This window comes from Puma concolor, chromosome C2 (assembly GCF_028749965.1).
Source record: "Puma concolor isolate L17-30 chromosome C2, mPumCon1.1.hap2, whole genome shotgun sequence".
In the NCBI taxonomy this organism is placed as follows: Eukaryota; Metazoa; Chordata; class Mammalia; order Carnivora; family Felidae; genus Puma; species Puma concolor.
Window position 1 is genome coordinate 80,706,539 of NC_141675.1, and position 25,607 is coordinate 80,732,145.

Below are 25,607 nucleotides of genomic sequence, written 5' to 3' on the forward strand. Positions count from 1 at the left end.
CGGAACCGAGACTGATCGATTGATCGGATGCTCGAGACGCAGGGCAGAGAAGAAGACAAGAGAGTAGGAGAAAGGAGAGCACAAAAGGAAACAGAATTTGAAGAAAGAGAATAGGAGAAAGAAAGAGAGAAGACCTGAGGAGAGAGAGCAGGAAGGGAAGAAACAAAGAGAAAGAGAGACATTAAGAGCAAAGAAAATAAGACAGGGAAGGGGGGCCGGAGGTGAGGGCCCTGATGTGATTTGTTAGAAAACCTCTGAATCAGAAGATCTGGGTTCAACAGGACCACATGTAGCCTTGACTTTGCAAGAGTCACTGTCCTCTGTGGGTCTCACATTTCCCCTTCTGCAAAATGAGAGGGCTGGGAAGGAAGGGAGGTGTACAGATGGCAGAGGCACATGCACCAGGAGTCCCTGCAGGCCTCAAATTGTGAGCAAAATCTCAAGTGTCTGCGGCTTTTCCCCTAGGGCAGGGAGTGGCTTCTTTTCATCAGTTACTCCAGGGTCTCTTTACCAAGCTGGATGAAGAACCACTGACTCGGCCGCTTTATGATCTTTTCTAACCCTAGAACTTTCTAACCCCTAAAACTTTACGATTCTTGCATGGAAGGGGACCCTGTAAACTGATACTAAAATTGTTTCCTGGCCTTAAAGTTTCCCCTTCATTGTCTTTTGACTCTGAGCAAAATTCAGCATGAAGTCTCTGACCCCTACAATGATTTGTTCTCTTTTATGTAGGGGGGGGGTGGCGGGGAAGGAGCAGCAATCCCTGGGCGTCCTGGACCCTGTCACCCTGCAGTGCCCAGCAGGTAGGACAGGTGGGAACTCGGCGTCCTGGTCCTGGGGGCCGTGAGCAGAGTCGCTGCCTGTGGCGTGCATGCACACAGAAATGGCTTCGCTCTGCAGGCCAGAGCCAGAGCTCCTCTGGTCTCAGCTTGTTGACTAGGTCCCAGGGAAGGAACAAAGCTGGCCAAGTCCAATGAATGGCCGGCAGTGGAAAACCGGCGCTGCTGTCTGCTGGCAGGCAGGGCGGCCGACACCACACTTGGTCAGCTCCCCCCAAGCGGCGCTCTCCTTCCCCCGCCATGGCTGGCTTTGGCAAGGCTGCCAGGCCTGGGAACGCAGGAAGCTTTGGGTCACGGTGACCTCTAGTTGCTGATGCCAGATGAAATATGCCCTGGAGGTTCTCCAGGGTCACATGGTGTGTGGAGCAAGCGAAGGCAGGGCTGCTCTTGTGCTGACAAAGTGGATTTTGGCTCCAAAATGGCACCCCTTGGGGAGTAGGAGGGGTTGTGGGTGGGAAGAGGGGGGGCAGGCAAGGCAGTGGCGTGAGAGTGGGCAATAGGGAGACTCAGTCTTGCTTTTTTCACCCCCTGTAGCCTTCCAGGAAGCCACTTGCTCCTGGAGGTGGAGGCACACCCCCAAATCTGTGGCGCAGAAATGGAGGGAAAGGTTTCTGCGCGTTTTTGTTGTTTATTCGGCAGGATGGGTGAGTTTTCTAGCTTTCCACACTCTGGGCCTCACAGCCCGATAAAGCGAGATAGTAAACGGGGTTTGACTTAATGTTCCTCAGTAGCTCAACGGCTCAAAATGGAAAGGAAGTGGGCTTTTAGCCACTGTCTGGGAAAATAAGGCTTCTGCCTTTTCCTTACTGCTAAAATCTCTTCACCGTATGCTCACATGCTGAATTATCAAGCCCTGTTCTCCAGAGCCCCACACTCCTAGAGGAGGCTCAGCTGTTCCAAATAAGGCCTCTACCAGAAGGCCAAAGATGGACACCAATCTTTGGTCTCGTTAGGTTTGTGGTGCCCAAGTACCGTCCTTTTGCCTTGGCCTGGCCAGAGGGAAAGGGCTTGGCTACTTTTGCTTTCAAAAGTCAGGAACCGGGGTATCTGGGTGGCTCAGTCGTTTAAGCATCCGACTGCAACTCAGGTCATGATCTCACAGTTCATGAGTTTGAGCCCCGCATGGGGATCTGTGCTGACAGCTCAGAGCCTGGAGCCTGCTTCAGATTCTGTGTCTCCCTCTCTCTCTGCCCTTCCTCCGCTCACGCTCTGTCTCTCTCTGTCTCTCAAAAATAAATAAAAGTTGAAAAAAATTAAAAAAAAAAAAAGTCAGGAACAGAGGCCTAAAATGGAAACAGCTGAGAAGAAAGGAGCCAAATCAAAAACAAGATCCAGCTGAAGGAGTTCAGGCCCGATAAGCAGGCTGACCACAGGCTTGAAAAAGAGGTCAGGCCCCAGGAGCTGAGCTGGAGCAGTAAGGAGTGTGTCTGCCAGAGGAAGGCGATGGCCTGTGAGGTAGGTGAGCTGTGCTCCATTTCCCACCCCCACCCCCCTTCGCCCCCCACCTTCGGCTTTGGCTTCAGTGAGCAGGGTGAGGCCTTGTCGCCTTCCCTCATTCTCTGCTGACCACCAAATTTCTAGGTTTCATTGAAACGGGGAGAGGAAGGGTACGCGTGAGCAGCTAGAGGCGAGGAATCTTTGGGGAAAATGTAGCACATCCAATCTCCAGCTCCTATCTCACCTCCTCCAAGAACCCCTGCCAAGTCACTCCCCATGGGTCTTGGCTCTACCTCTCTCCCCCACTCTGTTGCACTTCATATTTCGTTTCTGGTATGTGTCTCAAATTGTCACGTAATAAATTACTTGGTAACGGTAGTGCCTGATCTTTGTACCGTGGATCTCCGCTTGCAGAGTTCATTGCTTTTGCAAATCTTAATTCATTTGTGCTCTATAATGACCTTGAGAAATAGCTGAATAGTTACTGATGGACTGCTTTATGTAGGGACAAACTGGTACAGGTTGAGTCCACCGGGTAAGGGGTTCAATATAAGCTTTATCCCGGGCTGACTGCATGAGCTAGGACAGCTTGCTTGACCAGCTTAGGCAGCGGTTGGTGCTACCAGGAGAGATCTGGACCCCCCCTCCCTTGTTACTGGAGTCACTGGTGTTTCCACCAAGGGCTACATTTTTGGTAAAAGAAAATCCTGCCCTGGCACATGCAAAAAAAAAAAAAAAAAAGATGATTTTGGAGGCATCGTATTTTTACCAACATACTGTTTGGAACCCTGAGCAAATGCCATGGTTTTCTAGCATCAAAACAAGTTTATTCCAAAGTTTCTTTTGGAAATTTGAAAGCAGTGAACTCTGCCAGGGTTCACATCATAGCTTTCCTTGGCGACTGTGCCCTTGGGTCATTACTGCTCCTCTAGGCACATCCCTGCACCCCTGAGCTGCTTTGATTCCTTTCCCTTCTGCACACTATCCCTTCCAGCCCTTTGCATTGCCTCTTTGAAGCTTGCCTGTCCATGCCAGCAAACTCTCTCATGTTATTAGTCTTTTTATAGGGTTTTTCCCTACCCTCTGCCGGAAATGGAATCTGGTCTCCCCAGTGGGTAAAATTTACCTGGAAATTCTCTTATCTGGACTGCCAAGACATTTTTCTTAAATCTTATCCTGAAGTAGAGAAATGTGACCTTTTCCTATACCCACGTTGCTGCTTCCAAATCCTTCCTTCATCCTTTTTCCTCCAATTCCCTATTTCTCTTTAAAAAAAACAAAACAAAACAAAACAAACAAACAAAAAAACTCCAAAAAGAACAAAACAAAAAAAACATGGCATTTGGCTATACCATTCAAATCCTTCATGCTCCACGACCAGCCCCCATGGTCAACCATGGATCTCTTAATCTCTCTCCACATTCATTGAAGACTGAGGCACACAACTTGTTGTTCTCTTTCCTTTCCTAAGTCTGGCCATTGTTCTGTCATTCTGAGTGATCAATATCCAGAAGGCTGTCAGAGATTCCTTTACTTTTTCAGAAACTTCAAAATTTCATCCCTCTGACCACAGACCTCTAGTGGTGCCATCTCTTAACCCCTTCATCTCTTCTCTGTTGTCTTTGGGCTTCCTTGTGCTGTCCATGCCTGCTTCCCCCCCCAACAGTCCTTCTCTGTTTTCCTGTTCATCTCCTCATCCTGTCCAGCCTAGATGGCCATTCTCTTCTTGGTATCTTAAGTCCCTCTCTTTGGATACTGCACATCCTGAATCAGCTCCTCTCTCTGTTTCCTTTGCTCGTGCACTTAGACCAGTGAGCCAGCTGGGGGAAATCATGCCACTGCATGAATTGATTACCACTATAGATTCATGGTTCCAACCTCTATCTGGCCCTCAGTGACACCTGCATAGTCTTTTCTGTATCCAGAGTTTGGTCCTTTTCATATTTTTTACAACAGACATTTCAGACTTTTCTAGAGACTCCTTTGCTCTACCCTGTTTCTCCAGCACTTTCAGCAAGGCCATATTTGCTACATTAAAATGTTGTTGAGGTCATCAGATGAGAATCACAGCTGGGACCTTTCCTTATCTTGGCTAACCTGCCTCTGTGGAATAGGTGCTGCTTCCCCTTTCTGGTCAATTTCCCCATGAGTTTTGGAGCTCATCACCTACCCCTTCCTCCTCCAGATCTTTGATCTAGCAGTTCTGTCCTGTTCCTTGTATCTTTAACTTCTCTTCATTACTTGCTTTTCCCCTTCAGCATAGAAAATTACCCATTTTTTCCTACCTAAACAACCCACACTTATTAGAAACTACATTCTACTGACATCTCCGTTAGCCAGCATTCTCTGCTTCCTACACCTACAAATCATTTAGTGTATACTTAGCTATTACTGACTCTGCTTCTCCATCACCCACTCTTTCCTCAACCAGCCACAGCCTGGCTGCTGCCTCCACTACTCTGCATATGACCTTAAAGTGGGTAAACCGACAGATCTATTTGAGGCCCATTTTTCTTGACCGCTCTACAATATTTGGTGCTTTGTGTATTTCCTGTCTCTTGAAGTTTCTCTTTCGCTGGCCTCTCGGACAGCACTTTCTCCCACTTTTCCGATTTTACTATTTATTTTCTGTTTCCTTTTCAAGGGAATGCTAATACAAATAGCAAATATTTTGAGAATCCACTGTTTGCCATGCTGCATGGCCAGATGTTTACATCTATCCTTTCACTTGATTGATACCAGCCTAGAAGGTCAGTGCTGTTATAATTCACACTTTGCAGAGGAGGGGGCATGAATAGAGGTGTCTAACTGACTTATTTGAATCCTGCTACAGCTAGTGAGCAACTGAGTTGGGATTTGAACCAGGCATTCTGGCTCCAGGGCAGGGACATAACCACCATGGACACTGCTGTCTGTGATTCCTATAGACTTTGTGTCTGGGGTGTCAGCTTCAATCTCTCTCCTTTCTCATCCTACAGACTCTGTGTGAGTGAGATCGTTACCTGCTTCTATGTTCAGTTAACTCCTAATTCTGTAATTCAAGTCAAGAAATAAGAAATCCAGCTGGAATTGTTGTTAAAAAACATTTCCTCTGAACTTTATCTGTTTATCTGTGAAATGAGAATAATAATAGCACCTGCCTCACAGATGTATGTAAAAAGCTGATCTACCTTCATGGCCATCTGATCAGTCTCCTGCATCTCCACTTGAATGTCCCACAGGTATCTGACACTGAACTCAACCCTGACCCAAATATTGCAATGTTTGTGACTGCCTCCTTTTATCTGCCCAATTGTCCTAAGGGTAATCTTTTCCTTCTTCTCTTCGCCGTGCATATAACCTATCTCCAAGTTGGATTCTATTGATTCTAATGCTTAAATTGACTTCTTTGCCCAAATCCAGGCCCTTAAGCCACTCTGATTCCAAACATTGCAGTGTTTTCCTACCTGAGATCCTTGACCATACTTTTTATGGCCCTGAAATAGTATTAAAGAGAAAAAAAAAAATCAGATAATGTCTACTCTGCTTTGCCTAAAATTCTTTGATGGCTTCCTAATGCATTGTTTTTGTGTGTTTAATACTCTCCTTGCTTTCCTGCTTTGTCTTATTTTTGACACTCTAACTTTTTACTTCTTGCCCCAGTAACAGGGAACTATTGGCAATCATTCAAATTGCGGGGTCTCTTAAGCTCATTGTATTTATAAATGCTGCTTTTCCTACCCATCTCCTCTTGCTTTAACATTACTTTGTGTTTAAAGACTCAGTTCCAGTGTCTTCTCTTACAGAAGTGTTTTATCCTAATGCTCCTGGAGTACATTGTGTGCTTTCTCAGAGTTTCTGCTGTACTTGGTGCATACTTTTGTCAGTCAATTAACATTCCACATCATGTTTTTTTAAATTTTTTATTTTTATATTTTTAAGTTTTTTTTTTTTTTTTCAACGTTTATTTATTTTTGGGACACAGAGAGACAGAGCATGAACGGGGGAGGGGCAGAGAGAGAGGGAGACTCAGAACCGGAAACAGGCTCCAGGCTCTGAGCCATCAGCCCAGAGCCTGACGCGGGGCTCGAACTCACAGACCGCGAGATCGTGACCTGGCTGAAGTCGGACGCTTAACCGACTGCGCCACCCAGGCGCCCCTATTTTTATATTTTTAAATAAATATCTTATTAAGTTGCCTAATATACTACATCGTGTTTTTTTTAATTTAATTTTTTTTAATGTTTTATTTTTGAGAAAGAGAGACAGAGTGTGAGTGGGCAAGGGGTGGAGAGAGAGGGAGACACAGAATCCGAAGCAGACTCCATGCTCTTAGCTGTCAGCCCAGAGCCCGATATGGGGCTCGAACTCATGAACTGAGAGATCATGACCTGAGCTGAAGTGGGATGCCCAATCAACTGAGCCACCCAGACGCCCCATACATCATGTTTTCTTAAACTTCACTTTGTTCCCAGATACCCTGCAGCTAGGGTTGGCCACCTATGGCCTGTGGATGAAATTCGGCCTCTTACCTGATTTTATAAAATTAAAAAAAAAAATTTTCTTGGAACACAGGCATGATCATTCATGTAAGCATTCTCTGTGGCTGCTATTGTACTATAAGAGAACTGAACAGTTGTGACAGAGTCTATGTGACCTACAAGGCCAAAATATTTATTTTCTGACCTCTTGCAAAAAATGTTTGCAGACCTCTGATCTTCCATCAATTAGTGTGCATCACTACAGCCAGATTCTTAGAGATGCCAATGCCTGGAGGGAGGAAGGAGATCAAGATCTTGCAGAGAATGCATGGCAAAGGAAAGGGTACTTGGATGAGTCAGGTACACATCATAAGGGGTCATGTCCCTACCCAGCCTCAATGAGTACGTTGTAATGATCTATGCCCATACACATGTCCTTATGAAACACCTCGTAAGCGTGTTGTTAAGTCAGGGACTGTATGTTTTTCATCTGTGTCTTCCATGCTTAGTATGGTAACAAGCTATTAGTTTTTTCTTTTCTTTCTTTCTTTTTTAAAGGGCAAGCTTAAGCAGAAAGATTTTTTTCCCCAAGAATTCAGCACTTTATTTGAAATTGGGAGCCATCAAGTGGCCCAAAGTAAGAGCTAGGTAGAAGAGATTGCTTTTTGGGAATAGTAAAAAGAAAGAATTTTTGAAGGACACTGGGATATACTCATGGAATCCAAGGGAGAGGCAAACACCCAGTCTTAGGAAGGCAAAGCAATGGAGCAGATATAGGACTGCATCCAGTCTGTCTCCTGTCTCTGCTGTTTTTCACTGTGCCAGCTTCATTTTCCCTTTTACTATGGACTTCCTCCAGCTGACAAGAATCATGGTCCTTCACAGCTCCCGAAGACTTCATCTTAGTTTTCAACCATTGACCAGACTTCATCCCAATTTTCTCTTAGCCCCAAATCCTAAAATATTAAGTCCAATGACCATCACTTGTGGTCCGGAAGTAGGGATTAGGTGACAAAAAAATGGAAGTTTTTGGGACCCATATTTGTAGACTGGAGAAAGGGGAAGATCCAAAAAGAAAAGTTGTAATGTTCTAAAAAGAAGGGGTGTTGGACACATAAAGCAATAGGTGCCTCCTATATTAGCACCTGGTAGTTTCCCCTTTAGTAGCACTTGGTAGATGTTCCCCCATAGCAGCAAGTAAGAGGCCCTTAACCAATATATCTCAGCTCAATAAATGAATGAAGTGAATACAGGATTTCACCTCGTTGAGTCTCTTTTTTTCTTCTGTAAGATGAGGATAACACTTATTTTACAGGCCTGTGTTGAGAATAAAGTACTTATGCACTGCTTGGCAGATAATAGACACTCAGTAAGTGCTATCTAGATTTCCAATCTGTCATTGGGTTGGGATTGGGAGGGGGATATAGGAAGAATGTAACATAGTCACCTTTTAAGATTTCATCGGCATGATGGTCTGATAAAATCTCTATCAGAATCTATGTCCCATCTTGTCTCGAAATCCTACTTAAGTCAACATAAATAAAGCCCAGGGCTCTCCCTTGGCTAAGGCTCAGTTGCCACGTTCCCTAAGGGAGCTCTAGGGCATCATAAAACAAGCTCTTATTTGCACCTATAAGAGACTGTATTCATATGTTCAGAAGACTAACAGAAACTCCAGATTAAGGACCCTTGACCTACTGGATCAAGGTTTATTCTTTCACGAGCAAAGCTTTTGCATATGTTCCCAAAACTCGCTCACACAACTTACACCCAAACTGTCGATCCTCGTGCTTTCTTGGATGTGCTGTCTCTCTTGGGTCACATTTGCTCTTTATATTAAAATACTTTCTTTCTGGGCACCTGGGTGGCTCAGTTGATTAAGCATCCAACTCCTGATTTTGGCTCAGGTTATGATTTTTTAAAGTTCATGGGATTGAACCAGGGCCTGCCTGGGTGGCTCGGTGCTGACAGCACAGAAACTGCTTGGGATTCTCTCTCTTCTCCCCTCTCTCTAAATATAAACATTAAAAATGTGCTTTTCTCTGTCTTGTTACCTTATAGCTCTTTATCCTTCAGTGTCTGCTCTGGCTCTATAACTTTCCTGACCCATGCCCATCCACCCCCAGAAGTCCTTAAACAGCTTTTCTGAGTTCTGGTACATAACATTTATGCTCAAGCCAGGTATCCTGGGGCTCTCACCTTGTACCTCAATTTCCCTTACCAAACTGTACCAAAATTCTAAACCCACGTTAGGCAATGAGAACAAAGATTTTGAATGAATGAAAATTTCTCTCCACTCATAAAATGCTTTATAGAAACCATTGATAGCTGAAAGTTCTCAAAAACTCTCCCGTGGTGGTGTTATGAAAACCATCCCACTCTTTATTATACTTCCTATGTCCTAGATGATTAAAGTTTTGGGAGATGAAACTTCTCTTTTACTGAGAATAGTTTCTTAAATCTTTCTGTTAAGGAGGCCTTTTTCAATGGCATCTCTTAGTGCTAGAAGACACTTTAGAGGTTGTCCATTACAATAGTTCTTAAGATTTTCTCTCTGAATTTTCTCTAAGTGTCCCCAAGGGGTGATCTAATCTATACTTACATTTATGATTTCTTTGTGACTTCTAGAAGAATACCTATTTTTTCCATCTGCCAAATTAGACATCTCCTACTCTTAGTGGTTCTTTTTTACCTACTGAAGGAACATTTTGCCCTTCTTGGAACTTAAACCATGAAATCCTCTGGTATCCATTAGAGACTATGCTGTATCCTCTCCTCCATAAGCTAGCTTGTGTCAGTATGTGGGATCTGGTTTGTGTCACCTTTGTTTTCTCTTTTCCAGCACCATCAGCCTTAAAACCTTTAACTGTTGCTTACATGTTAAGATTTTGAGTCCACTTAGCTTTTCTCAGGATAGATTCTGATCTATCAGTTTTCTTTTTAAAACACTTAATTTTAACCAGCTGACTCTCTTGGAAGCCTATAGAAAAGAGGATGTCTAAAATATCCTTTAGGTATAATAAATAGTAAACATACAGTGACTGGGAATTCGTTGGATATAGAGACCTTCTAAGTTGGAAACATTTGTTGAGGGTACAAAGTTTAGCCTGAGGAAAAATCAGGATGCCAATTTTCACAACTGTTCTAGTCTTGTCTCGAAAGCAGTGTGAGATTACCATCAAGGTATCATGAACGAAAACCAATGGTTAGCCTGGCCTTATGCTTGTGCTTTGGATATGTCAAGTGTATTTCCCCCTCAGAACCTTTGCAAGTGTTTTTCCCTTTGCCTGGAATACTTCCTGCAATTCCTTTTCCTCATATTTTTACTCACCAGCTCCTCGTGTTTCATGCCTCTGAGAAACTCTTCTTTGACTCCTTTACCCACTACCCTAGTCCCCATCTAATTCAGGTCACCCATCATTAGTTTCCAACCTGCCTTTAACTTTTTCTTATGGCAAACATCACAATTTTAAATATGTTTATTTGTATTATTTAGCACCTGTCTTCTCCATTAGACTGTAAACTCCAGAAAGATTGCAATCCTGTCTGCCTTTTTTTTTTTTTTTAACTGTAAAATTCTCTGTGCCTGGCCAAGAGCCTGGTTTATGTTGGGAATTCACATGATATTTGTTGAATGGATGAAAGATTCTTACTGTTTTCTTCCTTCCTTACATTTGTATATAACCTTGTTCTTTTAATGGTTTTTCATATTCCTGTCATTTTAGGTAAGGAAGGGTGATACTGTCCCAATTTCCATCTGATGACACGTAGGGCCAGAAAAAGGAACGAACACAAACTCACTTAGCTGGTGGCCTGTGGACCTGTGATCAGAGCTGGGACTACATGTTGACTCGTAGTCCAGTACTCTTCACAGTAGCAATTTTTAGGAATAAAATGAAGTGTTTCTTTTAGAAATAGTTTAAAGGGCGCCTGGGTGGCTCTGTTGGTTATGCGTCTGACGTCAGCTCAGGTCGTGATCTCGCAGTTTATGGGTGTGAGCCCAGCATCGGGCTCTGCACTGACGGCTCAGAGCCTGAAGCCTGCTTCAGATTCTGTGTCTCCCTCTCTCTGCCCATCCCCAGCTCACACTCTGTCCCTCTGTGTCTTGCTCAGAAGTAAATATTAAAATGTAGAAAATTTAAATGCACATAATATGATTTTTTTTTAATCTTGGGGAAAAAATACTATCTTCTTCTTGGAAACATCTAGGTAAAATGAAATCCTCTGATGTTTTTTTTTTCTGTAGACTTAATTTTTTAGAACAGTTTTAGGTTTATGACAAAACTGAGCAACAGGTACAGAAATTTTCCCTATGCCCCCTGCAATCACATGACTTTTATGGCTTGATTTCCTCATGTGACCTGTGGAAAAGAATGTGAAGGAAAGCTCTCACTGACTTCATCCCACTTCTTTGGGGTTCACAGAACTTCAGACCTACTGTGTGTAATATATACTGATTAAAAGTGGGGAAACAATTTCTCCACCTGAACACAATTTGTTATGAGTGGAATTGATCAAAGTGAAAATTTTTTTTTGTCAAACCAGTGGCTTATATAATTGAAAATTGTCTCAAACATACCTTTTGCTTCATAGTTTGTCTATCCTAAATTACCCTGTTTTTCTGTTGATTTACTTTATTAGTCATTACCTTTGCAATAACATGTAGACTTGAAAACATTGCAACATCATTGCTTTTTAGAAGTTCCATACATTAGCCTGTTTCCCCCCACTGATTCATGCTGTTCTTCTTTCCTGATTTCAAAAATTAGGAAGGTCTGTTCTGCACTCAGAAAATCCTACAATCTCAGTGCAGTCCTACATCACAAACTTGCTGTGAGTGAAATATTACATATATCACTACCAATATTTTACTGAATGAACACATAATTTTTAAAATATCTCTTAATTTGGGGCACCTGTGTGGCTCAGTTGGTTGGGCATCCGAGTCTTGATTTCGGCTTAGGTTGTGATCTCACAGTTCTTGGGGTGGAGTCCTGCCTCTGAATCTGCACTGACAGTGGGGAGCCATCTTGGGATTCTCTCTCCTCCTCTCTCTGCCTCTCTCCCACTGTGTGTGTGCTATCCCTCTCTCTCAAAATAAATAAATACACTTAAAAAATTCTCTAATTATATAGACTATCTCTGACTTCTCCCTCAGGTTATGCAATTCCTGCATGTGGCATCATTTCTTTTCATTTCTCTATGGAATCAGCCAGGCTTTAATTCATCAGGGAAGTGACGTTTCTTAGAACATAGTACTCTTTTCTCACTTCTTTGGCAAAAGCATTTTATAGAATCCTAAGGTCTTATTGGTGGCAGGAGATTTTATAGGACTTTTAGACCCCACTTCCTTCGAATTATCTCTGGGATATGCCCTCCCGAACCATTTATATTCTGCCTGCAAATTTTGTGTGATGGGAAAGTTAGCACCTCACTTCTATGTGCACCGAGGGGTAAACGAAGTTGGTTGACTACCCAACTAAAGGTGGTCCTTCTAACTCCCAGCAGGTTGCTGGCTTGTGAAATACAGGGCTTCCTTTATGTCAGAACAGTAGCTTCCCCGAATTTGGAACCTCTTGAAAGTGTGCTCTACAGTTGAATCCAACATGTGATTGTTTAGACATTCTGGTAGCAAGGCAGGCTGACTTCTTTTGGGGCTGGAGACAGGTTCATGTTGACAGCAGCTCTCAGAAAAGGTAGGTCTCTGACTAGCTGCTTGCTAGAAAGAGAATGTTTTAAGGGAGCTTAGGTTTCTAAATGTCTCCTTCAAAAGTACCTGATTGCCACTGGGAAGATGAAAAGAGGAGAATACGGAATATGTGCATTAATTGCTCTTTTCACTGATTTTTTTTTTTTCTTAACGTTTGGCAGCACACTTTTCAAAAATTTTATTTTTTAGAATCTGTTTTTCTTTTTTTGCCTCAGAACAGCTGTCCAGAAGGCTGATAGACCGACAACTTTTCTTAGTATGATTTTATGCACATTCTTTTACACTCGTTGGCTCACACATTATTCCTTGCATTCAAAAAATCTTTGTTCCCACATTCTGTAGAACAACATAATTTCATAACATAATAACATAATTTTAATAATGTCAAATCAGGTCTTTCCATCTTCCTGTAAAGGAAACTGCAATAAAGGTGGCACCTTTAAAATTTCATATCCAAGTGAGGTGGAATAATATTTTAAGATATCAATCTTTTTTTTTTCAACTAGTGTTTCCATCTCCCCTCCCTCTCCCTGCACCCCTGTACTTAACTCTGAACTTGATTGCCTCAGGGGAGGCAGTGAAAGGGCTGAACTCAGAAATAGCCTGCTTGTCTTTCTGACATTTGTCACGGAAAAGCCTAAGCCCTCGGGGGAACTTTGAGAGTTTTGTGGAGAAGGTGAAAGGTTGGTATTTAAGGGTATAGACAAAGTATTTTGGCCAGGAGCAAGCAGAGGGAGAGAGCGGAGTATTCATCTGGGTACTGTGTACACAATGAGGGAGAAGAGGGAGGGGGGCAGACAGAGATGAGACAGACCTCATGACTCAGAGGGCTCTGTGGTCCAGAGAGAAAAAAAGTTAGAGAGGGAGGGAGGCAAACCATAAGAGACTGTTAAAAACTGAGAATAAACTGAGGGTTGATGGGGGGTGGGAGGGAGGGGAAAGCAGGTGATGGGCATTGAGGAGGGCACCTGTTGGGATGAGCACAGGGTGTTGTATGGAAACCAATTTGGCAATAAATTTCATATTAAAAAAAGATCTTGCCCCCTACTTCCCAACAGCCCTGATGGAACAGTAACTAGATAGATCCTAAACAGGAAATGGCTGCCTCATGCGTGGAACAGAATGTGAAAATTAATACACAGCAGCCTTGTAAGAAAAGTTCCCTTTCCCCAAGAGGGACAGGAAAACAATGGGGAGTTACCAGGCATAATGGGCCATGCAGCGTGAGACCATGGATGCAGCCATGTGTGGCCCTGTGACTATGAATCCATTGCCCTGGCACTCCCACCTTGCTGCTGCAGAGAGCATGCTAACAATGGTGTGAGTTTGGGAGAAACGGGGAAGGGGGTTAAGTCTCAGGAAGAACTGATGATAAGTTTGTCAATACAGCAGAGTAGAAACTCAGGATAGAAATATTACATTGAGTTATAGGTTTATAGTACACCTTAGTGTGTGGAGTGAGAGGAACACTTGCTATAAAATCAAGAATTATTTTTCTCGGGGCGCGTGGGTCACTCAGTTGGTTGAGCGTCCGGCTTCAGCTCAGGTCATGATCTCGAGGTCTGTGAGTTCAAGCACCACGTTGGGCTCTGTGCTAACAGCTCAGAGCCTGGAGCCTTGCTCTGATTCTGTGTCTCCCTTTCTCTCTGCCCCTCCCCCGCTCATGCTCTGTCTCTCCCTGTCAAAAATAAATACAAAATTCTTTTTAAAATTTTTTTTAAATGTTTATTTTTCTCACCTTAAAAAATTAAGGTAACATTAGCATACAGTAAAATTCATCCCTTTAGTACACGGTTCTGTGAGCTGTGGCAAACATCCCGTCTTGTAACAACAGAGAATGGTTCTCTCACTGCCCCAGACTTGCTAGGGCTCCTCTGTTGTCAGTTCCTCTCCCCTGGAAACCAGGGATCTGTTTTCCCTCTAGTTCTGGCTTTGCAGGATTGTCCTACAAGTGAAATCATCCACTATGGAGGCCCTCTTTCACTTTGAACAACGCATTTGAGATTCATCCATGCTGTTGCATATATCAGTAGTTGGCCCTTTTTATTATTGAGTAGTATTTTGATGTATGTAAGTACCCTAGTTTCCAGTTTGGGGTGATTGCAAATAAAGCTGCTAGAAGCATTTACATGTTTCTGTGTGAACATAGATTTTCGTTTTAGTTGGGTGAATATCTAGGAGTACGTTTGCTGAGTTGCATGGTTTATGTTTAACCTTATAAGATACCTCCAAATTGATTTCCCAAGTGGCTCTAACAATTTGCATTCTCATAAGCAATGTAGAAGTTTTACTTGCTCTACTTCGTATTGTCAGATTCTTTTTTAAAAAATTTTATTCTAATCATGTAAATGGTATTACATTGTGGTTTTAATTTGCATGGCATATTTGCCATTTTTTATTTTTGGTAATTTATCCATGCAAATGTTTTGGCCACTTTAAAATTTGTATTTAATTGTTGAATGTTGAGAGTTCTTTATATATTCTGGCTACCAGTCCATAATCAAATCATTTGTGATATGATTTCACCTAGTCTGTGACTTCTATGCTTTTATCAGGTGTTTCAAAGAGCAAAAGTTCTTACACTTGATAAAGTCCGATGTATCAACTTTTCTTTTACGGCTTATGCTTTAAGAACTCTTCACGTGTTTTGAAGTTACAAAGGTTATCTACCCCACCTCCCATTTTCTTCTAGAAGTTTAATTGTTTTTACATTTAGTTCTATGATTCATTTTTGAGTTATACTTGACATAAGGTACAAGGTGTGGGTCTAGGTTCTTTTTTTGATTTGTGTTTCTTTGTTGTTGTTGTTGTTTGCAAATGGACCTATAGTCGTTCCCACTGTTTATTGAAAAGATTTCCCTTTGTTGAATTGCCTTTGCACCTTCATTGAACTCCATTGACTACATGTGAGTCTGATCTTGGCTTCTAGTTTGTTGCACTGATCTATACCTCTAACAACCTTTTTCTAACACCAAACTGTTTTGAGTATTACAGGTTTATAGTAAATCTGGAACTTAGGTAGCATAACCCCTCCAACTTGACTTTTCCTTTCAAAATTATTTTCAGCTTTTCTAGTTTTATTACCTTTTTTTTTATGTTTATTTTTTTGAGAGAGAGCATGTGAAAGTGAGTGGTGGAGGAACAGAGAGGGGAGAGAGAGAGAGAGAGAGAGAGAGAGAGAGAGAGAGAGAAAGAAAGAAATCACAAGCAGGCTCCATGCTGTCAGCACAGAGCCAGATGCAGGGCTCGATCCCACAAACCATGAGATCATGACCTGAGCTAAAATCAAGAGTCAGAAGCTTAACCAACTGAGTCACCCAGGCGTCCCATATCCCCTTTCTTTGTAAATTTGAGAATCAGCTTGTCAGTTGCTTAAAAAAAAAAATACTGGGATTTCAACTCAAATTGCATTGACTCTATGGATCAGTTAAGAGAAAAAAATAACATTTTAACTTTCAGATAACTTGAAAATTTTATACGTAAGTATTTAATGTTATTTCCTGCTATCGTATATACTACTTTTTTGAATTTCAATTTCTTTTTTAAAAACAATTTTCTTTAATGTTTGTTCTTGAGAGACAGAGTACACATACGTGAACAGGGGAGGGGCAGAGAGAGAGGAAGACAGAGGAACGGAAGTGTGCTCTGTGCTCTGATAGCAAACAGCCTGAGGTGGGGCTTGAACCCAGGAACCATGAGATCATGACCTGAGCCAATTTCAAACGCTTAACTGACTAAGCCACCCAGCTGTCCCTCAATTTCTTTTCTGTTTTAAAATGTTTATTTTGAAAGAGAGAGAGAGAAGAGTGTGAGTGGGGAGGGGAAGGGGCAGAGAGAGAGGGAGAGGGAGAATCCCAAGCAGGCTCTGCTCTGTAAGCCCAGATACTGATTGGGGCTCAATCTCACAAACCACTAGATCATGACCTGAGCCCAAATCAAAAGTCTGATGCTTAATTGATTGAGCCACCTAGGCATCCCTGAATTTTAATTTCTAATTATTCATTGTTGCTGAAGAGAAATATTACTGACCTTATATTTCCTGTGCTCTTGCTAAACTCACATGAGTTCTTTTTTTTTTTTTTTTTTTTTTTTTTTTATTTATATATGAAATTTATTGTCAAATTGGTTTCCATACAACACCCAGTGCCCATCCCAAAAGGTGCCCTCCTCAGTACCCATCACCCACCCTCTCCTCCCTCCCACCCCCCATCAACCCTTAGTTTGTTCTCAGTTCTCAACAGTCTCTTATGCTTTGGCTCTCTCCCACTCTAACCTCTTTTTTTTTTTTTTTTTTTTTGTTCCCCTCCCCCATGGGTTTCTCTTAAGTTTCTCAGGATCCACATAAGAGTGAAACCATATGGTATCTGTCTTTCTCTGTATGGCTTATTTCACTTAGCATCACACTCTCCAGTTCCATCCACGTTGCTACAAAAGGCCATATTTCATTTTTTCTCATTGCCACGTAGTACTCCATTGTGTATATAAACCACAATTTCTTTATCCATTCATCAGTTGATGGACATTTAGGCTCTTTCCAGAATTTGGCTATTGTTGAGAGTGCTGCTATGAACATTGGGGTACAAGTGCCCCTATGCATCAGTACTCCTGTGTCCCTTGGGTAAATTCCTAGCAGTGCTATTGCTGGGTCATAGGGTAGGTCTATTTTTAATTTTCTCAGGAACCTCCACACTGCTTTCCAGAGCGGCTGCACCAATTTGCATTCCCACCAACAGTGCAAGAGGGTTCCCGTTTCTCCACATCCTCTCCAGCATCTATAGTCTCCTGATTTGTTCATTTTGGCCACTCTGACTGGCGTGAGGTGATATCTGAGTGTGGTTTTGATTTGTATTTCTCTGATAAGGAGCGACGCTGAACATCTTTTCATGTGCCTGTTGGCCATCCGGATGTCTTCTTTAGAGAAGTGTCTATTCATGTTTTCTGCCCATTTCTTCACTGGGTTATTTGCTTTTCGGGTGTGGAGTTTGGTGAGCTCTTTATAGATTTTGGATACTAGCCCTTTGTCCGATATGTCATTTGCAAATATCTTTTCCCATTCCGTTGGTTGCCTTTTAGTTTTGTTGGTTGTTTCCTTTGCTGTGCAGAAGCTTTTTATCTTCATAAGGTCCCAGTAATTCACTTTTGCTTTTAATTCCCTTGCCTTTGGGGATGTGTCGAGTAAGAGATTGCTACGGCTGAGGTCAGAGAGGTCTTTTCCTGCTTTCTCCTCTAAGGTTTTGATGGTTTTGATGAGTTCTAATAACTTGTTTGAGTACCTTTTTGAGATTCTTTCTTTAGGCAATCATGTTACCTATAAATAGAGACTCATTTCTTCCTTTCCATTCTGTATGCCTCTTTTTCCCCCTTGACTTGTTGCATTGGATTGTACTTTTGGTACAAAACTGAGTAGAAGTGGGCAGAACAGACATTCTTGTCTTGATTGTGGTCTTGGGGGGAAAGCATTTAGTCTCTTACCATTAAGTATAATGTTAACATTTTAAGCTTTTTTTGGGGGGGTGCTATTTATTTTTTTAGAGAGAGAGTACAAGGAGGAGCAGAGAGAGAGAGAGAGACAGAGACAGAGAGACAGAGATTTCGAAGCAGGCTCTGCACTGACAGCAGAGAGCCTGATGTGGGGCTTGAACTCATGAACCGTGAGATCATGACCTGAGCTGAAGTCAGTCACTTAACCAACTGAGCCACCCAGGTGTCCCATGATGTTAGCATTTTAATTCTTTGTGAGTGCCCTTTATCATGTTGTGGAAATTCTATTTTATTCCTACTTTACTGATAAGTTTGTTTGCTTGTTTAATCAGGAATGAATGTCAAATTTTGTCAAAAAATTTCTCTGTAGCTATTGACTGTATTGTTTTTATTCTGTTGATATGACGAATTACATTGACTGATATTTGAATATTAAACCAGCCTTGAATTCTTGTGCTTAACTCTACCATGATATAACACCCTTTCCATATGCTCTTAGATTCTGTTTGAAAGTACTTTATAGAAATTTTTACATCTATGTTCATGAGAGATATTAGTATATAATTTTAGTCCTTCATTTTTTTTTTTCTTTTCTCTCTGGTTTCAGCATCAGAGTACTGTTGATCTCATAAAATTACACGATTCTCCCTCCTACTATATACTCTGGAAGAATTTGTGTGTAATCGGTATTATTTCTTTCTTAACAAATATTTTTCATGATGAAAAATATCCAGATATCTCGATTTGTTAATTTTTTCCCTTACCTTACAGCAGCTAAAATACCAAAAACCCTTTATTACATGAGGAAAATTATCTATCACAATAATTTTACTGTGACCTATTTTGTGAGCTAACTAGTGAATACACCTCCACTGGCACCAACTCTAGGGCAAGTTTTGTTGATTTCTGAGAGCAGGAAATCAGCTTGTCGTGCACAGACTTTGTACCAGACACCTATGTGCTGTGTGTTCAGATTATTATGTTTCTCAGAATTAAGCGGTAAATACTTGCATTTCTCCAACTTCCGTATTTTTTATTTCTAAAAAATTTTTTTAACCTTTCTTTGTGAGGGACAGACAGAGTGTGAGCAGGGGAGGAGCAGAGAGAGAGAGAGGGAGCAACAGAATCCAAAGCAAGCTCCAGACCCTGAGCTGTCAGCACAGAGACCGACATGGGGCTCGAACCCACAAACTGTGAGATCATGACCTGAACTGAAGTCAGACACTCAACCGACTGAGCCACTCAGGCGCGCCACATTTCTCCAACTTCTTAGATGAGAAAATAGTACCATATGAAATCTGGTAATTTTCTTCTTATGTGAATGCGTCCAAATGATAGCATTACACTCTGTTTTTAAAAAAGCTTCTAGTGTTCTTTTCTGATTTTAAAAATAATTCATGGTTGTTATAGAAAACTTAAATAAAATGTATGGATTATTTTTATTTTTTATAGAGCTTTCCAGTCTTATTTCTATGTGCAGCAAAATAGTATTTGGAGATTAAATGAGAAATGTTTTTATATCCCTATGTTTTTAAGAGCCCTTTCCCAACCATCTAGGCAATAAAGATAACTTTTCTTGAAAGAAAAAGACAATACTTTGAGAAAGTTAAGTGTATGCGTTTTAATTCCAAATCTCTTCTTTAAATAGCTGGAACTAAAGTCTGGAGGATTTAGACCACTGAATTTATTCCATGAATGACACACAGAATAAGAGCTCTCCCACACCACCCAGCTTCCTCCAAATAAGAGTTTGATGAGGAAGAAGAGGACTAGTGGTGCCAATGGGAGATTCAGGCTTGGCTTCTGTCATGGGGAGGGAGCCCAGCATCCTACTTTTCACTTTGTAGAAGGCTTAATTGCTGGTATTTGGTCCATATGGTACTTGGGTGATAGAAACTCTAGCTAGACAAGGGTACGTGAGAGTCCAATAAGTTTTTGACTGAATTCCTCAGTTATAACCTTGAGAGGGTACAAGACTCATAGAAAATTCTCAACTACAATAGAATTGTTGAGCTAAACCACAGCTGTGGCTAGGGGGAGATGGAAGGAGGAATCTATTCCTACCTAAGTTCTGTTTGTACATAAAGTAGGAATTTCTGTTTTTGCAGAAGAGAAGAGACCACTCATCTTTGCTTCATATAAGCCACTCTTAGACTTGATTTCAAGGCACACATAGGATGCCTATATTTAGTTTAGGAGTTGAGCGTGAAACTGAGGGGGAATAAAAGCCATTTCTATGTAGTAAAACTGCTGTTTTGATCGTTGATAATTCTTGAATCATTTCTCAAATAGATTGGAACTTGAGAGGAAAGAGAAGTGTTATATATTGCCTTCCACTGCAAACTCCAACATATTGACACATGGGTTGGGACTCTTGTGAAATAGTCCCAAGGGTTAATATTTGGAGGCTGAGCCCCAGGAGAAATTGAGCCTTACACAGTAGCTAGGGCGATAGATGTAGGCTTTTATACTTTGGTAAGCCAAATTCTCTCGTTTCTTGGACTTCAGTGATTGGCATGTTTTAATCAGAGAGCTGGATTTCCACTGATATGGATCTCTACAGCTCACCTTGGCCTATATTTCCCCAATGCAACTGTGTTTCATTACACAAGCTTTAAAATATTAATGGTTGACCATTGGTTCCCTGCACTATGTACTTACTACTCCACCAGGATTGTAAGCCTGGGCTTTAAAACTACAAAAGCTAGGTGCCACAAAGTTACAGCAGGTGAGGCACGGTCTCTAAATTATATTAGGTTTTAGCAGTTAGCATTAGATAAACCTGCCTAAATGCTATTACTCTTGATTTTGTTTGGAATTGCATTCAATTGTAGGGCCAAGGAGGGAACAATGGAGTTATTTTTTAAATATAAATTTATTGTTAAATTGGCTTACATTCAACACCCAGTGCTCATCCCAACAGGTGCCCTCCTCAATGCCCATCACCTACTTTCCCCTCTCCCCCATCCCCCATCAAACCTCAGTTTTCTTTCTGTATTTGAGAGTCTCTTATGATTTGCCTCCCTCCCTCCCTCTCTGCCTGTAACTTTTTCCCCCCTTCCCTTCCCCCATGGTCCTCTATTAAGTTTCTCAAGATCCACGTATGAGTGAAAACATATGGTATCTTTCTATGACTGATTTCAGTTAGCATAATACCTTCCAGTTCCATCCACATTGCTGCAAATGGCCAGATTTCATTCTTTCTCATTGCCAAGTAGTATTCCATTGTGTATATATATAATGTCCTTCAACTGATGAATGGATAAAAATACAGTTTTAACTCTTACCATCTTTCTCTTCATCTGAGAGCGTTCCTCAGGCTCATTACCTATTTTAATCTACTAAAAATGAAAACAATTCTTTATAACTCCTGTGCAATATCAATGTGGTTTTGACTTTCATTTCCCTCTCACACTCACTAGAGCAGCTCTTATAAAATACGTATACACACAAAGAAATATAAAATAACAAGATTAGGCAAGAATGTCGAAACTTTGTGCACTGTTGGTAGGAGTGGACAGTGGGGCAGCCGTATGAGAAATGGTATGACAGCTCCTCAAAAAATTAAAAAATAGAATTAATATATGATCTAGCAGTTCTACTTCTGGGTATATACCCCAAAGAAGTGAAAGAGGGTCTCAGATAGATACTGAAGGGTCTCAAATAGATATGAGTACACGCATGTTTATAGCAGCATTATTCACAATAGCCAAAGGGTACAAGCAACCCAAGTGTCCACTGGCAGGTGAATGAATAAGCAATATACATACAATGGAATATTATTCAACCTTTAAAAAGAAGGAAATTCTGATACATGCTGCAATGTGCATGAACCTTGAGGACACTATGCTAAGTGAAATAAGCCAGTCCTGAAAAGACAAATAATGTATGAATCCATTTATATGAGCTATCTAGAGGAGTCAAATTCATAGAGACAGTAGGTAGAATGGTGGTTGCCAGGGGCTGGGGCGGGGAGGTGGAAGGGGGAGTTGTTGTTTAATGAGTATAGCATTTCAGTTTTGCAAGGTGAAAAGAGCTTTGGAAATTAGATGTACCACAGTGTGAACGTACTTAACACTACTGAACTGTACACTTAAAATTAGGATGGTAAATTTTATGTCATACATATTTTAACACAACTTAAAATAAAAATAATAAAAAACACTAAAAATATTCTTCTCAAAGACAAGTCAGACTTGGCTGTATCCCCTTTGCCTGTCATATCCGTTTGCTTGTCCTCTGAGATATCAAACTTCCCCCTAAGGAAAACTCTCTCTCTCCAGTTTGAACTGTCTTGATTCCTTCACCTGAGGCAAAGTTGAATACAAATACTTCATTGGAAGGTCCAGTCTCAGTCAGGAAAGGTGAGGGAAAAGACAGCAAGGAGGAAAAAGAGTAAACAAATACAAGGAGGTAGTTACTGAGCTGACCCCTTCTTCATAAAAATCACCAGTGGTGGTTCATTCATGTGGGTCATCTCTGGAAGGAGGTCAGAAGAAGAATTTATTTGCCAGATCCTTACCACCATCTGTCACTCAGTAGTCAAGTTCCTTCTTATAGAGTGACACCCTTGTGCTTTTAGGTTATACAACCTGGCACCTTTAAAGGGCTAGTACCTGGGGAAGCCAAGCTCCATGTCCTGTGGGTTAGAACTGTATCCAAGTTCAGAAGTGGTAGAAGGAACCAGTGCCTTTGTGGGTCAGGTGGGGTCCCAGTCCCGTGGCCTGGCTGCTGGAGATACTCTGGTTCTGGCCACAGCTAGTACAATGGAGGCCGTGCTAGCAGATGAGGAGGCGCTGGGGATGGCATCAGTATCAGAGCCCCATGAGCAAATGGCCAAGTTGCTGTGTGGGACACGGTTGAGAAACTACTAGACCTAAGAGGGCATATGAAGGGTGGCTAACACAGTAGACCTACTAAAAGAAAATATAGTAAGTCCGTAAGAGATGGTGTCCAGCCTTCTAAATATAGATTCGGTAGAGCAGCATGTTGAAAATGTGACTATCCAATGCTGGGAGATATGGACAGACCAGATTTGGTTGAAAATAAATGCAACTGGAAAACTCAGAACTCATGACTTGATGACTCTCGTGATGAAAGAGTCCCTATATTAGTAATGGTGCGTAACACTAGCTGCCGTTACAAACCCACACGTATCAGTATTTGCCAGAGGCAGTGGCAATAGCCACTGCCCTAAGAATGCCTGCTTAGAGCAGGGTGTGGAGGCTATGTTGCTCTTATCCAGCACTGAAGTACTAGGAACATGGGTTCAAAATAAAGCTGGATATTGTTAAGTTTCAGAGGCTGGAGAGAAGAAAGAAAACAAACAAACTCAACAATGACCTGATGACTAGGGCGCCTGCCATTGAATATTTCTAAACTTTGGGGGTGGGGGAAAAAAGCAAGGAATTCACTCTCTGAAGAAAAAAAAAAAGGTGAGAATATGTATAAGTGAATTCTCCTCACCTTCAATTAGGATAAATATCCTTATTCTTAATGATAAGATATCTTATTTTCACTATTTTTACGTTTCAAGATGTAGACACTGGGCAAAGATTGGTAAGGCTAAAAGGTGTAGATATTATTTTTTCTCTCTATTCCCTTTTACTCAGATACCCTGGCTATCTGCTTGGATCTTGGCAACAGCTATGTGTGTCTTAATGTTGCAGACCTTGGGAGAGATCTAGGTGTGCCATTTTGACTGGGGTCTTGGTTCTAGGAGTTGGGGATTTGCTCCTGTTTTTGTACATTTCGAGTGGGTGCAATAGGCATTGTGCTAACATTTATAAGTGTTAACTCTCTGGTGTTCATAACTAGTGGGACTAGTTATAAGAAAGGCTTAGTTGGATTAATTGATTTTGGAAGGCCCTTTGAGGACCTATCCCTGTTCTATTAGTAAAGAGCTCAGGCTGGAGGTGATATAGGAAGTCATGCTCTGCTCAGGGTTCTGAATCAGCTGATTCTCTGGCTGAAATGAAAAGGAAATAGGAAAGATTTTGTTTCTTGGCACAAAATTTACAATAGGAAAGGATGTTAATTTGGGGGCCTCAGTTTCTCCCTGAGAATTTGATAATGTGATGAAGTTCTTATTGATCAAATCTGGGACCTTTTAATATTTTTGAGTTTTGTTGTTGGTTTTCTGTTTGTTTGTTTGTTTGTTTGTTTGTTTGTTTTTAGTAATTTTTACTTTGACAATTGATCTCATTGTCTCTTTCTATATTGGATGATGTGAATGGGAATAATTTAGAATAACAAGAGGATATTTGATCTAGAGTATAGTATGAATTACTCTTCTTACCTATTTGAGTATTTTATAAACAAAAGCTAAATTGCTTGGTCCCAGGGGGATACGCAAAGAAAGAAACGGGATAGTTGACTGGGGGAAACCATCTCATGAAAGTTGGAATTAACCCAAGAATCTGTCGGTCTCTTCCCTCAAGGAGAACAGCTAATCTGCCCTCAGATGGCATGTAATAAAGATTATAAAATGATTAAAAATCTTGCCCACATTACAAATATGAAAGTAAACAATACCCAAATTGAGTTACCTAGCGTATTTGTGATTTAGCCAGGATAATGGTAGCAATTCTTCCAAAAAAAGAAAAATAAGATCTAGGGAGTAAGGATTTTCCAGAAGTCCTGTTATCTACTTTTAATGCTCTGTAAACTATTTGTCATTGACATTCCTAAACAAAAATATCAAATGGAAGATAGACTGGGAACTGAGACTTTAAGATAGGATTGGAATTGACATGAACACACTGGGCAGATACTCAGATATAAAATTCTGTATGTTGTGTCTACTTTTAACTTAACATGCATTTATAGAATACAGTATTTAGAATACATATTCAGGAGTTCTACTACACATAGGACATTGAACTAAGTATTGAGAAATATACTGAGACAGAGACCAGCCCTTATCTTCTAGAGTTCACCATCTAGTTAAAGACATAAGACAAAGATGTTATGATAAAAAGTCACATATGTGCAGTGCTTTAAGAAAGGCCTAAAGAATTATAACTATTATGATTATGAAGTATGAATGCTTCTAAGTTGAGGTGACCAGAGCAAGTTTTATTAAAAGTTAATCCTTCTGAAACTTTGTTTTTTTTTTTAAGTTTATTTATTTATTTTGAGAGAGAAAGAGAGAAAAAGCACAGATGGAGGAAGGGAAGAGAGAGAGAATCTCAAGCAAAGCTGTTAGCGTGGAGCCCTACCTCATGAACTGTGAGATCATGACCTGAGCCGAAGTTGGATGCTTAACCGACTGAGCCACCCAGATGCCCCAGAAGAAAGGGTTTTATTTAAAAAGACATTTTTAAAAAAAAATATTTATTTAGTTTTGAGAGAGAGAGGGCCAATAGGGGAGGGGCAGAGAAAGAGGGAACAGAGGATCTGAAACAGGCTCTGTGCTGACAGCGGAGAGCCAAAGGCAGGGCTTGAACTCATGAACCATGAGATCATGACCTGAGGCAAATCAGATGCCTAACTGACTGAGCCACTCAGGCACCGCTCCTCTGAAATTTTGTATTCCCATCTACATGAGCTTCAACTATGGTCACCAACTGCCAACATTGTTTGGTCTCCCTTATAATTACTCCAAAATTTATTTAGCTGCTTCTTTCCTGATTCTTGCATATGTCCATTCATTCAGTCAACAAACATGATTTTGAA

The 25,607-nt window shown here is 41.2% G+C and overlaps 1 protein-coding gene across 2 annotated transcripts in view; it reads left to right on the top strand.

The window, feature by feature from the left end:
• Nucleotides 1-1,395: 1,395 nt before the first annotated feature.
• The window catches only part of TPRG1 (tumor protein p63 regulated 1), a 219,632-nt gene continuing 195,420 nt past the window's right edge, over nucleotides 1,396-25,607 (top strand). The window contains exon 1 of one of the 2 annotated variants that reach the window (XM_086674984.1): nucleotides 1,396-1,486. Coding sequence is in view for 1 of the 2 variants with exons in the window: in XM_086674981.1 (XP_086531107.1) it covers nucleotides 2,286-2,297 (12 nt within the window). In the remaining variant the exon portion in view is untranslated. Of the gene's footprint in view, nucleotides 1,487-2,114; nucleotides 2,298-25,607 lie in introns of those variants that run through there. The other variant, XM_086674981.1, reaches the window with a different exon arrangement.